The sequence below is a fragment of the Austrofundulus limnaeus genome, unplaced genomic scaffold, assembly GCF_001266775.1.
Source record: "Austrofundulus limnaeus strain Quisiro unplaced genomic scaffold, Austrofundulus_limnaeus-1.0 Scaffold10, whole genome shotgun sequence".
NCBI lineage: Eukaryota > Metazoa > Chordata > Actinopteri > Cyprinodontiformes > Rivulidae > Austrofundulus > Austrofundulus limnaeus.
The window spans coordinates 1,847,953-1,864,558 of record NW_013952412.1 but is presented as its reverse complement, the minus strand read 5'-3'; the positions used below and the strand labels follow the sequence as shown (position 1 = coordinate 1,864,558).

General features: G+C 40.1%; 2 protein-coding genes across 2 annotated transcripts; one reads left to right on the top strand and one right to left on the bottom strand.

Annotated features, from left to right (window-relative positions):
- Window positions 1-2,718: 2,718 nt before the first annotated feature.
- casp9 (caspase 9, apoptosis-related cysteine peptidase) lies at window positions 2,719-7,454 on the bottom strand. Its single transcript, XM_014001788.1, has 11 exons — window positions 7,382-7,454; window positions 7,106-7,266; window positions 6,799-7,009; window positions 6,452-6,532; window positions 6,313-6,374; window positions 6,035-6,211; window positions 5,868-5,957; window positions 3,699-3,846; window positions 3,430-3,618; window positions 3,223-3,332; window positions 2,719-3,113 (listed from the first exon to the last, which is right to left on the bottom strand). The coding sequence occupies exons 2-11, from the start codon at window positions 7,235-7,237 to the stop codon at window positions 3,009-3,011; spliced, it is 1,305 nt and encodes a 434-aa protein (XP_013857242.1). The 5' UTR covers window positions 7,238-7,266; window positions 7,382-7,454; the 3' UTR covers window positions 2,719-3,008.
- A 9-nt stretch (window positions 7,455-7,463) lies between these two features.
- On the top strand, window positions 7,464-16,352 carry dnajc16 (DnaJ (Hsp40) homolog, subfamily C, member 16). Its single transcript, XM_014001787.1, has 15 exons — window positions 7,464-7,798; window positions 8,066-8,251; window positions 8,329-8,395; window positions 8,471-8,795; window positions 8,887-9,071; window positions 10,655-10,759; window positions 10,845-11,003; window positions 11,084-11,214; window positions 11,302-11,485; window positions 12,573-12,752; window positions 12,831-12,907; window positions 13,020-13,100; window positions 13,209-13,289; window positions 13,392-13,562; window positions 14,744-16,352. The coding sequence occupies exons 2-15, from the start codon at window positions 8,073-8,075 to the stop codon at window positions 15,186-15,188; spliced, it is 2,370 nt and encodes a 789-aa protein (XP_013857241.1). The 5' UTR covers window positions 7,464-7,798; window positions 8,066-8,072; the 3' UTR covers window positions 15,189-16,352.
- The last annotated feature ends 254 nt before the right edge of the window (window positions 16,353-16,606 follow it).

Here is a 16,606-nt window from a genome sequence, read left to right as displayed (position 1 = left end):
TCTCACGGAGTACCTTCATTCTTGGACCACGTATTTCTGTCTTTGTTAAATAAATATTGCCATAACAAGAGTATTTTTTACAAGCTAGAATGAAAACATGCAAAAATGAAATAAAAGTAACGACTTTCTAATTCTTGCCTTTTTAAAAATGTAAGAAGTAGAAGTAAAAAGTAGGCTGAAAAATAATTACTCAAGTAAAGTACAGATACCCAAAAATTCTACTTAAGTACAGTAACAAAGTATTTGTACTTAGTTACTTTACAACTCTGAAACTATCCCATGAATCCCTGACTTTACGAAACTTTCAGAACTTAATGTCTACAACTGATTAACTGCTGGAGTCCATTCAAGATGGCCACCGCAGCTAATAAACCCTAACCAACACAAACATGGCTATAAATTCATAAAGTTTATTAATATTAAGCTGCAGTTTAAAGTGGTAAAGCTGATGAAATGATCATTTCCAAGTTTGAACAAATGGCTGCAACTCTGTCTGTACTCAAAATAAAGATGTTTTTTAGTTTAAAATGCATAGGTGATGAAAAGCTGGACCTTGTTTCCACTTCATCTTTTTTAGTGGCAGGCTAATAACTGAGTTATAGTTTTGGCCAATCGCCATCAATTTATGCCTCAAGTCCTCTAAAGTTTTACTTAAAAATATTTTAAAATTACTTAGCCAAATACATTGTACAGTAGAAACTATGAAAATATTAGTGTTATTAAAAAGTGCCTCATTGAGGTATTCTTGTTTAAAAAAAAGGCTTAAGGTACAGCATGCTGAAGGCAGTTTGAAATAAATTCCCTTTTTTTTTTTTGGTCCAGTAATTATAATCTGGGTGAGATTATGACTAAAACTCAGAGCTGAATTTGAGATCTTAAAATGCTAAAACATTTATGTCTATTTGAATCATTTTCATACATTACAAAATATAAATATGATTTTGTCATTGGCTTTGCCCACAGTGACAATGAGAAGTGTTAACTTTTTCTTCAGAGTGTAAGTAATTCCAAATGGTGGAGATAAGCCAGAAATCACAAGGAATAGGGCATAACAAAATACTACACAAGCACACATACAAGTACAGAAGAAACTCGATATATACACTGTTTAATAAGATTCAGGTCAAATGTTTCAGGTTCCTTCCTCACCAATTCTCACAGTATTTTACTGAAATTTTGTCCCATTTTTCCTGACAAAAGTGAAACTGAGTCGGTGTATAAGACGCCTTTTCAGCTTTGCCACAATTTTTCTTTGGGATTAATGATGGCCTCTTTAAAACATATGTTTGTTTGTTTTTTTTTTGTCTTTCAGCCACTCCGTAACTAATCTGGCCATATGCAGAGGGTCATTATCCATTTAGAGACCCATTTATGCCCGAGCTCTACTTTCCTGGCTGATGTCTTGAGATGCTTCAATATTTCCACATAATGTCATTTCCTCATGTTTTACATCACTCTGCCACCCCTGTGTTTTACAGTTGGTCCATATTTCTCCAGTTTTCTTCCAAATATGTTTCTTATGGCCTGACTGTTTAGTGTTGGCTTCATTGGACTAAATGAACATCTTTGTCCATGTGTGCATCAGAGTCTGGGCAACAAGGATGTCAGGCTGAACCCTCGACCACACGCTGTCAATCACAGTGTGACATGACATTTTTCTTTAAAGGGAACCACGGTTGGTTGTAACATTAGACTTTATTTTACAAACATATATTTTAACTGTAAAATAAAGACTGTAAAAATACTGTAGGACGTTCAGTTTTTATCATTTTTAAACTAAAAGTTTAAAAATATATTACATGGACGGAGCCATTTTATTTACAGAGCTGATTCATGGAAGAAGAACCTCAGCTTAGCCTGTTAGTCTATGCGCTAGCACTGACGCTATGTTGCCTTATACAGCGGGTAAAATAAGTATTGAACACGNCAGTGATTGTCAGAAACCCCAGGATCCAAATGCCTATTTTTAGATACAGTAGTTGATTAGATTTTGGATAGTTGTTTTTTTTTTAACAATAAGCGGAATGAAATAGAAGTAACAACATTCTACTTCTTGCCCTTTTTAAGAATGTAAGGAGTAGAAAGTACAGATAATTGTGTGAAAATGTAAGAAATCAAAGTAAAAAGTAGGCTGAAAAAAATTTACTCAAGTATAACCTAAATTTCTACTTAAGTACAGTAACATAGTATTTGTACTTAGTTACTTTACAACTCTCTCTAGTCATGAATCTTAGGTGTACCAACACATATTAGACAAGAAATATAACAGTTCAAACCGAATGAAGTTATTTGTGATTTTCTGAAGACCCCTGGTGGCAGAGGAGAGAAAGTAAAAAAAATCTGATTTCTCCATCATTTTATTTACAGCCATCTTCCAGGTGATGGCAGCAGAATCTGTAGCTCCTGTAGAACTTATTGTGAAACTTTTGTTGTTAGAAAAAAGCAAGAATGAAAAAAAAAGACAATTTCAAAAGGTGAAAAGTTAAATAACTGACTGATGTTTATTTTTACTGAAATAAACAAACATGTTTTTCAATATGGCTCATATCTGATTATGTTTTCTTTTCTTTTGCTGACAATCACAAAAGTTTTCTGAATATGATCGTACAAACAGACACGAGAAAAAAGTACAAACGTTTTTCTTTCTTGTAATCAATTTAGTGCACAGATTAAATGGTATGAGTTCACTTTAAATATGCACTCATGTGTGTCTGTTGATTTTTTTTTTTTACTTTCGACAGTCCATCAACAACAAACCTAAACATATTGCTACAGTATAGAATTATTTTTTTTTCAAAAATGACACCAACATTATACCCAAACAGTTCATTTAGAAAGTTTTTTTAAGCTATAAATGTTTAAAGTAAAAAAAACAAACAATAAAACATTATTTCAGTACAAAAACAGTAAGAAGAAAACAAATCCCATTTACATATTTTGTGAATAAAAAGAAAGTTTGATTTTCTATGTTAACTGGACTAAGGTGTCCTGAGAAAAACGTTTTTCCATTATGTCGAGGTTTGAAAGTAGAGGAGTTTCCGGAGAAAATTAAAATAACCCGGCATTTGTTTGAAAACCCCTTTAGCACAATTTTGTGAAACTTCAAGGTTAACCTGAAAAAAAAAAGACAAAAAAAAAAAGAAAACAAGAGTCAGAAAGGCCAGTTTTTAAATGAGAACATTGTTGACAGATGGAACAGAACTATTTAATAATAAAGCTCACCATCGTCAGCATTTCGGCCAAGTCTTTAGTAGCTGAGAATTCATCAAGAATGCTGTCCAGGGTTTCGATGTACCAGGACCCAGCCTGAGGGTCTCTCCAGGAGACGAAACCTGTTTGCCACATTATCAAAGACGTGTGAGGAAAACAAGAAGACTGAATCTGTATTTGGTTGTAATTTGCCTTTAAAAGCCTGTATCCTGTACACACCAGGGAAAGTGGAGTAGGACACCAGGATGTCACTCGGCGTGGGCAGAGAAGCTCTGGCGTCGACCTCATCCGATGCGCTCAGAGAGTCGCTGCTGGACGACGTCGGGATGGCGTCCGTTTGGTCGTCAAATCCTCGGACTGAAGGCTGAGCCTCATCAGGGGACACCTCGAAGCCTATGTCTTTTTCACCTTTAAGGAAAATAAAAACTAGTTTTCAGTTTGTTTTTAAAATATATAGTGGACACTTTGCTCGGTGTTGGCTACTTTACCTCCTCCACAGGCCTGAAGGAAAAAAAGTTTGGGTTTTCCTTGTAAAGAAGGGCAGTTCTGGCCGTTCAGGTAGTTTGTGATTTGCTGAACCTTGATAAACTGTCCATCCACACCATAAACGGCACCAGGGAAACGGTTATGATTCACCTACAAACATGAACATGAGCTCAGACCTACGGGATCAATCTTGTGCCAGCAGGAATTGAATTTGATTTGCTCAGATTCGGCCTCATGCAAGAACCGTTCGTACGCACAGATTTGTTCTTAAATTGTGCGTACGAGTGATTTAGGAGAATTTGTGGCATTCACCAATGTTTTCATATTCTAAGATTTTTTTCAGATACGAACAAAATTGACGAGTGGTCCAGACCTGTCGTATATTTTACGAGCAGTCAGTCTGCTGTTATCCAGACAGGTTTTCTTCACTAATAACCTTATATTTCGTTAGTTTGAAGATATTTTGAGTTGAAAATAAATTACACTCCATAATTATGTTGACAATAGGCTACTCTGCTTGAATTAGAGTTATAATTTTAAATGTAATAATTTAGACCAACAATATAAATTGTCCGTTCGTCCGTTTTCCGCCGCTTATCCGGGATCAGGTCTCGGTGGCAGCAGCAAAGAGACCCCCTCTCCCCAGCTACACCTTCCAGCTCGTCCTGGGGGACTCCGAGACGTTCCCAGGCCAGAGGGGATATATAATCAAGTCCTGGATTTTCTCCAAAGTGCCAGACTTATTTTGAAAACATTTTAAAATGCTTATTTCAGACCCGCATCTGAGACCACCGGCGACCGCGCAGCGTGCGGGCGGGGTACAGTGCGCAGCGCTGTGTCTTCTGAATAAATGAAAATGATTTAACACAGTTGTTTATACTTTTAGCAGCTCTTTTTATTCCACAGCTGACCTGCTAAAAAGGACAGATTTTCTTTTCTGGATCTCTGACAGACAGACTTCAATCTCTGAACTCGTAAAGTTCTTCTTTTTAATTTTCGCTGTCATTTTCATGAATGGACACTTCCTTGTATCTGAGGCAGGAAACATAGTCTTATATGGTGTTTTTGGGGTGGTAATTATGCTAATCTCCTCTCGCGTGCACGAGCAGCTGATAGAACAGGTGGAATTTACGCAGCTCATTTACGCACTTTTCCTGAAGATAGAAGAGTTTGTTGAATCTGRCGTGACATGTTCGTACGAACCCTTTGTACGAACAAAAGTAAGAGAAATTTAGGATAAGAATACGAACATGTTCTTGCAGGAGGCCCATTGAATCTGAATGTGCATAATTTGAAATTGAATGCATTGGTTTTAAAATGAATTTCTCTAAGCTGAAACAGAATTTAATGGTTTGATACTGAATTTAAAAAGTTTTTGAGTTTGAATTAATTTGCTTGGAAACTGTATTTTGGTTTATCAAAAATTCAGTTTGACTACTTTCACTTTCAGTTCCATAATTCAAATTTTTGTGTCACACATCCTGGTCCTTGAGAAAGCCAGGCAGAGTAATCAAACACAGATCGACAGATTTACGTTTCACTTTGGTGAAGTTTCCCTTCTGTAATGTAACAGAGTTGATGCAATCCACTGTAAAGACAAAGTTATTTTATTACAGTGATTAATTTTAGGTAGAAACTGTTACATTACAGAAGGGAAACTTCACCAAAGTCAAATGTAAATCTGTGGATCTGTGTTTGATTACTCTGGCTGACTTTCTCAAGGACCAGGATGTGTGACACAGACATATGAAATTTGGAACTGAAATTGAAAGTAGTCAAACTGATTTTTAATTGATCCAAATACAGTTTATAAGTAAATTAATTCAGTTACAAAACTTTAAATTCAGTTTCAATTCAGTAAAATTAATTTTCAAACCAATGCATTCAGTTTCAAATTATGCACATACAGATTCAATCTGAGCAATTCAAATTCAATTCCTGCTGGCACAAGATTGATCCCATATCAGACATCATCCACGTTTCCATTTGAATAAAATTGGGGAAAAGGTTTGTTAACATTTTTTGATATTTTGAACAGAATGATCAGTTTAGTGTAAATGTTAAGAGTTTTACTTCCAAGCAGCTGAAAGGGCAAAACAAGCCAGGTGAATGAGTGAAGCCAGGTGTCCTTTTCATATGAAAAGAACACTCAATTAAAGCTGATTACGTACCTCAGCCCCATGGGAGAGCATGGCAACCACACAGCAGTCATACTGGGAATGATCGATTTTAGACAGAGTTGACAGCGCCTGTTTGATTTGCTGAAATGAGAAGAAAAGTGTTGGCTTTGTGAACCTTCATGCGGCGTCACACACTATAGAAAAAAAAAGTCTCTCACTCTTTGTTTCAGGTTTGTCTTGACTTCAACAATAAAGTTGAGGGCTTTGAATCGTCTTTCCAGCTTCTCACAGTCTACGTTGGAGCCGTTGCGATTATTTAGTTTACTGTCAGGTTCAAACTCCACATTGTTTATGATGAGGCAATGGCCACATGGGCTGGCATCCATTTTATAGTTCTGTTGCAATGTGTGAAAACAGGAAGTAATAGAAAGGAGGATTAGAATAACGTAACTGAAGATTAAACAAATCACTTAAAGCATGATTGGTTACAGCATACCTGAATACTATCCCTGCATGGTCTGCCTTGTGGTCCTGGTCTTAAAGGATCCGTCCCAGGAGCTGTGGCATTGATATGTGTTAGACATTAAAGGACTTATATCTCATCTAATAATACTGCAAAGATCTGTTTCTCTTACATGGAGTGGGAGTATTGGGTTTCTTTACTGGATAGACAGGGAGGATATGTTTGGTTTGTTGATCAACATCCACGGGAGAGACTATAACAAATAAGAGCAAATTGAAAAAAAAAATATTTTCATAATTTTGCCTCTTATTAAGATTTCGTCCAGGAAATGACAGACTGATATGTGGCCATAAGAGCCAATGACAGCAGCTTTAACAATTTTTTTTAGTTTGATTTTTTCTATACTTCATATCTAAATGTAGGCATTTTTTTCCTACTTTACAAAATGACAGATTTTAATTAAGATTTCTAGGCAGCTGGCTTTACTGACACCTTTCAAATGTGTAGTTCCACACTTACTGAGTGGGAGAGGTTGTAGTTTGGGACGATCAACTTGTGTGGGTGTCGCAGGTTGAATACGAACAGGTGGAGCCCCATTCTGTAGGATTTCTACCAAACCGTGTTGACCAGTTTCCTGGAGACACTCCAGAAATATCGGAAAGGCTCTCCTCCCGCGGGTTTCCAAGTCCCGGACCAGTTGTCTGGCCTGGTCTCGTCTGGTCCCGGAGCTCTGACGGGAGAAATGATTACAGGTTGTTGTTTTTGGTTTAAACACCCCCCACCCCTCCACCCACCCCCAAATATTTATCTCGGTATCGTACAGTACCTTTATTTCATCGATCATATCTTGAGTGAAAACTCCTTTCGCAAGTAGGGCATCGTAGAGGTTAGATGGATCCAAGCTCGTCACTAAATTAACCCTGTTTTTTTGCAGTATTTTCTTGTGGTACTCATCCATCGTCCGTCCAGTTTTACCAAACCGGTGACCTTAAAGTACAAAAAGCTGCACTTAAACGATTTATTTGCTCCGGTTGACGTCCTAAAAATGATCTCCACTCCTTGGTAAAACTGAAACTAGTTAGAAATATCAGGAGTGACTCACAGCGTATTGTTTCCTACTGTTGCGCTTGATACTTCCTTGTTTACATCACCGCTATCTGTGATTGGTCAACTTGGGTGCGCTTGATTATGTTTACGGCGAGTCCCGTTTAACTAATAGCGGTGGCGTGCGGGGACTAGTGGCTCACAAGAACATCAAACCTACTAAAAAAAAAAAAAAAAAAGGGAGCTCAAAGCGGTCGCAAAACAAAACACTCAGTTTCCCAGGATTACTTTCGAGACGGGAAGCGTCTCCCCTCGATGTTCCGTTAATGGCAGCAGGTTATCGTTAGCCCGTCCTGGAGGAGCCGTAGGATGCTGCGGAACACACCCTGGGCGTCTTTGGTCGGAAAAGGAGCACAATCTTGGCTGAAAATGTGGCGCAACTCGAGTCGACACCGACTGACCACATCTGTTCGAGGTGACTGAAGTGTCGAGATGTTGCGCTGAGGCAGCCACTGATAACAGAGACAGACTGAACAGCCTAGAAACATCTGCTACTGTACCCATTGGGTTATTCTCACCATTTTTTGTGACACAAATAAACATGTCAGATTTTGTAAACCGTCTAAAATCCGAGATCCTGTAACCTGATGATGATGATGATGATGATGATGATGATGACGATGATGATGATGATGATGACGATGATGATGATGATGATGATGATTGATCTAATGTGTTGAAGGTAACTGATGACAGGGTCAAAAATGTCCCTGCCCCTGACTGTGGTGGTGCTGGTGGTCCTGTCTGTGCTGCTGGCAGGATCAAGCCATGCAGGACCTGAGATGGACCCGTACAAAATATTAGGAGTAACCAGGACTGCGAGCCAGGCAGAGATTAAGAAGGTCTATAAGCGTCTTGCAAAAGAGTGGTAAGTATTTTTCCCCGTACCCCCGTGTTTTAAAGAGAATCCTCTTTTATTTCCTAACCAACGATCTTCATTTCAAGGCATCCGGATAAAAACAAAAATCCAGGTGCCGAGGACATGTTTATTAGGATTACTAAGTCCTACGAGGTAAAGACCCAATGCACTGTCAGTGCATGAAAGCAGCACAGCATCCTATTGATATTTGTTCTGCCTTGCATCCAGATCCTGTCCAATGAGGACAAGCGTGCCACTTACGACCGCTACGGGCAGATGGACGATAGCCAGCCGTACGGTGGCGGTCGCTACGGCCATCGCCAAGACGGCTTCTACTTCGAAGAGTCCTTCTTCAACTTCCCATTCAACAGCAAGACCCACAGAGATTTTGGCGACAGCAGGTACGCGCTGCACTTCAACCAGTACGTAAACGAGCTGGTGCCCGACAGCTACAGGAGGCCCTACCTGATAAAGATCACCTCTGACTGGTGCTTCAGCTGCATCCACATTGAGCCAGTGTGGAAGGAGGTGGTGCAAGAGATGGAGAGTCTAGGTTTGAAGCGTTTATCCTTCAGCTCCACACACAAAACCAACATGGCAAGAGGATCCGAGAATGTTTATGTTTTGGTTTTTTTTTCCTGCAGGTGTTGGAATCGGTGTGGTTGATGTTGGCTACGAGAGGCGGCTGGCCAATCACCTGGGAGCTCACCGCACCCCGTCCATACTTGGCGTTATTAACGGCAAAGTGACGTTTTTCCATTTTGCCGTAGCAAAAGAACACCTCAGGCAGTTTGTTGAGGACCTTCTCCCACAGAGACTTGTGGAGCGGGTACGTATCAGTGCAGAAACAGTAATGATTACATTTATCACTCGCTGCTGAAACAAACAGATGTTTTGCCCGTGTCTCTGTGTTACTGATGGACAAATTTTAATGAAACTTCGTGCAACCTCTAATCACTGGACGTACACGTGCAACGGATGAGATTTTGGAGCCAAACACAACTCAAGATGGCCGCCACAGCCAACTGACCTTGGAAAACACAAAAGGGGTTATTCACAACACATAAGTGCTGCTCGTTGTGTGAGATCTTTGCCTAAAAATTATAGAATTAATTGTCGGAGTCAAACTTGTTCTTTCAGAAAGTAACCACTGGATGAACGTCCGTAACTGATTGCCTTTTGGAGGCTGTGTCCAAATTTAGGGGCTGCGTCATTCAAAAGACCCGACCTACCTGGTCTACATGGACCAGGTCCTTTATTGACAACAAGGACCAGAAGAAATTGGCTGTGAATTTGCACGGTCTCTAGTTTTATTCCCACCCTTACACCCATGTATGTCCTGTCACCAAGAAAGCCTGATGGCACTAAACTAAACTAAAACACGTTTATGGAAATGACAAAAGCCTACCACCAGATTTTTATTTAAAGTTGTACTCCTGTCTCCCACTTCATTCACCATTACAACAACAACAACAACAAAAATCTCAGAGAAGGATACACGGGACCCGTTCCTCAAATCGGGGGGAAAGGAAGACGCATTTGTGGGCCACAATTGGAGGAGGCTTCGAATTTGAACAGCCTGCTGTGACATAACTGGCCGACAAACCTGGCCTCTGAAGGAGGCAGCCCCTGAATTTGGACACAACCAGAGCTGTCCTAATTCAAAATGGCTGCCACAGCTAATTGTCTTAGTCTACGCAATAACGTCAATAACTCGTGTTTTTTATACAGTAGTAGCTAAGAGTCATTTACAACACTGTTTGAACGTAACACCTCGTAATTGCTTGAGATGGTGCAATATCTAAAATCGACAACTCTGCTAAGAAAAAGTGGTCAGCAATACATTCTTTTAAAGGCACAGTGTGTAGGATTTTGTCAATTCTTTTAGCCGAAATTGAGATAATCACTAATGACAATAATAAAAAAACATGTCTAATCATTACAGACAAAGACCTTGTTTTATTATTTTTACCTTATAAAAAGCTGTTTATATCTCCATGGTCGCGGGTCGACACAAGCAGCCACCATCTTGCACCGCCATCTTGTCTACGAAGGCTCATGAAGGACAAACTGCGGTGGCGGTGTCAAAAACTGTTTTAGTTGTAATACTATATATGTAATATTTGTTGTCTGTCATTGTAGCTGGGATACTTGAAACATCACTAGCCCTGAAGCTGCTGGTAGACATCACGGTTGGAATTATCAAAGGTTTTTGACACCTGAGAGACACCGTAGCAACTCCTTTGCGTTTGGAAGCGGGGGTGGGGGGAGGACCAGGGAGGATGATTCAACCACTCACCCACTAGATGTCGCTGAAAACAACAAATCCTACACACAGTGCCTTTAAGAAATATTGGATTCTTAAAGCATTACTGGTGTCTGTTTTTTTTTTATCTACTTTCCATGTTTCAGGTGACTGACAAAAACGAGCAGCAGTTTTTGAACAGCTGGCACGAGCTCAACAAGCCTCACGTGCTTCTGTTTGACCAAGTGCCTTCAGTCCCTCTGCTGTACAAAGTATGTTCTTATCCTGTTAGTGTGAAATCTGCTGTACTTGAAGCGTGCATAAACATGTTCTCTGATTGTGTTCATGTCTCCATAGCTGGCGGCGTTTGCTTATAAAGACTACCTACAGTTTGGTTATGTGGACCAGGGTCTTTCAGAAACCGCCGACCTGCAGAAGCGCTTCAACATAAACACCTACGCTCCGACCATGCTGGTGTTTAAGGAGAATGTCGGCAAACCCGCTGACATCATCCAGGTGAATGAGAACCCAGTTTGGTGCTGCCTCTTCTCTAGCAGACCGAAACGCCGACTTTTCCATGTCCTCCAACCCTGCAGGCTAAAGGCATGAAGAAGCAAATCATCGACGAGTTCATGTCCAACAACAAGTTCCTCCTGGTGCCGCGGCTCGTCAACCAGAAGCTCTTCGACGAGCTCTGTCCTGTCAAGCAGTTTCACCGACGCAGGAAGTAAACGTCCGCTCACGCGTGGCACAAACGGAAAACGGCAAATTCAAGCGGACCGTCTCATTTTTATTCCCCCACCGCTCTCCTCAGATACTGCGTCCTGCTGATCACCGACGACGAGGAGACCCTTTCCACTGGGAACCAGGCGTTCCTCTCCTTCGCGTCGTCCAACGCCAAGGAGGTGGTGAGGTTTGCGTACGTGTACCAGCGGCTGCAGCAACCGCTCTGTGACGCCCTCGTGGACGACAAAGACAGCTCGCCTTCGACGCCGCAGGTACATCTATCCCGCCTGGTGTGTCTTTAAAGATATCCACGATTAGTTGTAACATTAGACTTTATTTGATAAACATATGTTTTAACTGTAAAATAAAGACTGTAAAAATACTGTAGGCTGTTTAGTTTTTATCATTTTTAAGCTTAAAGTTTAAAAACATGTTACACTGGCGGGCTGGGGCCATTTTATTTACGCGCAAAGCATTCTGGGTAAATGATGACGTGGATAGGTCCTCGGTGTGAGCTATATCCACCCTGAAGGTTAATCTTGGACAACATCTGAGGATCGACTCTTAAATGAAACCAGAGAGCGTTGACAGAGAGGTAGAAATAATTCAGCCTGGAACTGAAAATATGGATGGAGGACAACAGAGCTGCTTCATGGAAGAAGAACCTCAGCTTAGCTTGTTAGCTTTAGCGTTAGCCCCGACTCTATCACCATATGTATTAGCTCAGCGCTACACATTCTCCTCTCATCACTGAGGTCCTCCATCCACCTGACAGAGAGGGGAACACAAAAATGACTCAGCTGCAACTGAAAATATGGATGGAGGACCTCAGTTTAGCTTGTTAGTTTGTCACGCTAGCACCGAGCTAATACATGAAAGGCAATATAGCGTCAACGCTTAGCGCAAAGGCTAACAGGCTAAGCTGAGGTTCTTCCATGAAGCAGCTCTGTTGTCCTCCATCTATATTTTCAGTTACAGGCTGAGTCGTTTCTACCTTCTCCTCTCTGTCAACGCTCTCTGGTTTCATTTAAGAGTCAATCATCAAATATTGTCCAAGATTAACCTTCAGGGTGGATATAGCTCGCTCACACCAAGGACATATCCATGTCATCATTTATCCAGAATGCTTTGCGTGTAAATAAAATGGCTCCGTCTGTGTTAAAATATATTTGTAAAAATTATAAAAACTAAACAGCCTACAGTATTTTTACAGTCTTTATTTTACACCTAAAATATGTGTTTATCAAATAAAGTCTAATGTTACAACTAATCAGGGATCCCTTTAAAGTCTTCGATGGTGCTGTTTGTTTGAATGTCAGTGTAGTTGGCAGCGTGTGTTCTCTGTGTTTGTACCCTCAGGTGGTGATCCTGGAGAGGCGTAACGCAGCGGGTAAGGCGTTGTATAAACTCGTCAGCAGCTGGAACGGCAGCGAGGAAGACGAGCGGCGTCTTCGAGCGGAGCTGGAGCGACTTCAGAAGGACCCGTCCATCCTCGAACGCGACGCCGTCCTGCCCGAACTCAACAACGAGTTTGCCTCGGTTTGTTTCTCCTGAACAAAACCCGTCCGTTTAAGAAAAAAATAATTTACTAATCCATGTTGTTATAATGATCTGTAGATATTTGTGATCCGGTGGGTCTACGCTTCATATGATTACCTCTCCGAAGTCATTGATGATATTCTCCATAACAACTGGTAGGTGTGGCAGCAGTTTCTGTGGAGTAAATTAAGCTGTTTATAGTTTTAGTTTGACATTTTGGATGCTAGTTTCTAAATGAATCTCCTTTTCTTTTGTTTTAATGTTCAGGCGAGAGATGATGCCTCTTCTGTCCCTCATCTTCTCTGCTTTGTTCATCTTGTTTGGGACTGTGGTCGTCCAGGCCTTCAGGTTGGTTCTTTTTAGTTTATTTTCCTTATTAGAACACGGAAAAAAAAAAAGCAAGTGTTAATGGGTGCAAAGGGGAAAGCACAGTCAAAAGTCTCTATTTTGCTGCAGTGACTCAAGTGATGAAAAACTAATGAAACCAAAATCAAAAGAAGCAGAAAATGGATCATCAGAGACCATCAGTACCTCCAGGTGAGAACAGGTTTTAATGGGAACTATTTTCTCAATGTAGGATTTAAGTGTAATTTTTAAGCTTTGCTGATTCATTTATTATTATTTTGTTGTTGTTTGTAGCCGGCCTCCTAAAAAGAACTTTGTGGAGGTGACGGAGCTGACGGACATCACCTACATGAGCAACCTGGTGAAGCTGAGGCCGGGACACATGAACATCGTCCTCGTTCTCACCGACGCCTCCAAGAACATCCTTCTGAGCAAGTTCGCCAAGGAGGTCTACTCCTTCACAGGGTAAACTGAAACCTCCTCTGGGGAACTGCTCAATTTTCTTTCTTTACTGTCTTAAACCTAAATCAGCATTCAGACTTGTATTCTTTTTATTTATTTATTTATTTATTTTATTTACCTTTTTTGCAATCTAACTACTTTTACTCATATATCAAAACATTCAGCTGATACAGGAGATGATACAGGAGATAGGTTCTATAACTTTTGTTTTTTTTTGTAATTTTTATACATATTTTATACATATATATATTAATATATATTAAAATGTTTAACTTTGTTACAAATATTTTCCTCATAAAATACATTTAGGACCCTTCGGTTTCTTTAAGAACATCGTTCTCTTTGACATCTGCTTCAGTGTACCTTACGTCTTTTTTTTTTTTTTTTTTTTTGCTACCATGCAGCTACTTTAGCTTTTAGATACTGTTTTGCTACTTTTAGCTTCTGGCTAGCCTTTTGCGATTTGTAGCCTTAACGTTTTGACACTTTCATCTTCTTGTTACTGTTTTTGCTTTTTTTAGTCTTTTGCTTTTTTTTTATCTTTTAGGTTATCCTTTTGCAGCCCTTAGCGAGCATGTTGCTGTTTGTAGCCTTTAGCCAGCTTTTTGCATCTTTTAGCTTGTAGACATTTTTAGCCACCTTTAGCCACAAAGTAGTCTTTTGCTACTTTAGCTTTTAACTAGTCTTTTGCTACTTGTGTTAACCTTTAACCTTTTTTTTAGCTTTTAGCTTCTTGACACTGTTTTGCCATTTTTAGCTACTAAGTAGCCCTTTGCTACTTTACATTTTGACTAATTGTTTGCTACTTTAGCTTCCAGCTACCATTTTTCTAATTCGTTTTTAGTCTTTTGCTACTTGTACTTTTTAGGTTAACCTTTTGAAGCTGTTAGCTAGTATGTTGCTATTTCTAGCCTTTGGCTAGCTTTTTGCACCTCACAGCATCTAGACACTATTTGACTACTTTTAGCTACCTGCTAGCCTCTTGCTTTTTTACATTTTGATTAATTTTTGCTACTTTCTACTCCAGCTAGTATTTTGCTACGTTCCCCTTTTTAGCCGGCATTTAGCAGCTTCTAGCCAGTGCTCTGCTTCTTTTAGCTTGAACAGTTTAGTTTTATCTTCAGCAGATTTCAGCAGTCATTTAGCGCTCAGTATGATTACAGCTATTTGCTCATGTCTCTCAGGAGTCTGACGCTGCACTTCTCCTTCCTGAACCTGGACAAGCACAGCGAGTGGATGACCACGCTGCTGGAGTACGCTCAGGACGCCATGCAGATCGACGCCGACGAGGACGACGGGGGGAACCGGAGGGTCGACTACACGGGCTACGTGCTCGCTCTGAACGGCCACAAGAAGTACCTGTGCCTGTTCAAACCCGTCTACACGGGGGAGGACCACGACAGTAAGTCGTCGGAGGATGAGGCGGGGGCGTCGGGGGGGAAGCCGAGGTCCGGTTCTCGCGACAATCTCCCAGCGCGCAAATCGAACCGCTCCCGCAGCACCGCCACCCTGCAGATCCATCACAAACTGGACCGCCTGGGCTTGTGGATGGAGAGGCTGATGGAAGGCACTTTGCCTCGTTACTACGTCCCAGCCTGGCCAGGACTCGACAAGATCACCCCCAAATAAATAAATCAAAGAAGAACTTTGTATTCGTATCCTGTCAGAGGAAAGTAGAAGGAAAGTTGTCTTTTCTTTTTACCATTTAGAAGAGGTGCAGTTTTAATCAAACAAGGTCAATTTGACCTCCACTAGGGGGCGATGTCCTTTACCTTCAACCCTGAGTGCATGCTGTTTTAAACTGTTGGTCATCATGTTTCATTCAAATGCTGCAGCTACAGCCTCGTAAAGATAAAATCACTGTGGCCGCCTGCACTCCTGTTATCACTAAAAGAGACGAGAATGACTTCACATCAGGACAAGAGGACAAAAGTGTCCCACGTTTTTAGACAGTAGCGTTCACACAAGAAAACTTGAACTTCCTGTTTGGATCTTTGACCTTGTGCTTTAAAGCAGGCGTGAAGAAGAAATCTGATCTTCATCTCCATCGGACCACTTAATAAACCATTTAGCAGAGCCGTTAAAGAATACTGTGAAGATGCATGTAAACTTATATTTGACCGTTTTTGCCTTTCATGCATCTCTGACCTTCTTTTTTTTTAAATTATTATTTATTTATTATTAATTTGCTTGTGCAATAGAGCTTACTGCTGTTATGATGATGCCTTTAACTCTGGACCTCGAGGCGTTTTTTTTATGGTCTTCTCGATCATGTTCTCTCACAGAAAAAAACAAAGAAACATTTTATTAGCTGCATTAAAATGGCTAAAACACATTTTAAAATGTGCACATTTGAAAAAAAACTTTGAGAAAAATCTTCATCTTTTAACTTAAGTTTGTAGCTTTATGTAGCATCGAGCAAGCTAGCTAATTTTTAGCCTTTAGCTAATGAGAGTCACTGAAATACCTTTAATTTTTTAAACACTGAAAATTGAAACTTAAGGCTTGATTATTTTTTCTTTGTAATACTTGTGTTTTGTATTTTGGCTTTTTCCCTCATTCTGTCCTAAAAAATCTTATAACTACTTCCTGTAAATATTGCACATAATGTTATTTATAGGATATTTATTTTGGAATCATCTAAAGACTGAGATGATTACATGACGATACTCAGACATGTGGTTATGTTTTTGTTTTGTGTATCAGTAAGTTATGCTGCTGTCAGATGTTCTCGGTTGTCTTCAGTGCATTTATTGTCTTGTTTGTTGTAATAAAATCATTTCGGTTCACTGACTGACTCAGCAGCATTTTGTAGTTTGATAATTCAGTTTTTGATTAGAAATATCTGCAGTGTTGAAGGATGGAGACCCCTCTAAGTTCTGTCAACTTCAGCCTCTTAAAGCTAATATACAGACATACAGCAGGTAAAATAAGTATTGAACACGTCACCATTTTTGTCAGTAAATATATTACTAGAGGTGCTAATGACATGAAATTTTCACCAGATGTCGGTAACAACCCAAGTGATCCATATATACTAAGAAATC

Excerpts from the sequence above, each read along its gene's own strand:
- dnajc16 (XM_014001787.1), top strand. The coding sequence starts at position 8,073 with ATGACAGGGTCAAAAATGTCCCTGCCCCTGACTGTGGTGGTGCTGGTG. Across the intron at positions 8,252-8,328 it reads AAGCGTCTTGCAAAAGAGTG|GCATCCGGATAAAAACAAAA; the intron begins GTAAGTATTTTT and ends CTTCATTTCAAG. Across the intron at positions 9,072-10,654 it reads CACAGAGACTTGTGGAGCGG|GTGACTGACAAAAACGAGCA; the intron begins GTACGTATCAGT and ends TCCATGTTTCAG.
- casp9 (XM_014001788.1), bottom strand. The coding sequence starts at position 7,237 with ATGGATGAGTACCACAAGAAAATACTGCAAAAAAACAGGGTTAATTTA. Across the intron at positions 6,375-6,451 it reads ACCCAATACTCCCACTCCAT|CTCCTGGGACGGATCCTTTA; the intron begins GTAAGAGAAACA and ends TCAATGCCACAG. Across the intron at positions 3,619-3,698 it reads CCTTCAGGCCTGTGGAGGAG|GTGAAAAAGACATAGGCTTC; the intron begins GTAAAGTAGCCA and ends TTTTCCTTAAAG.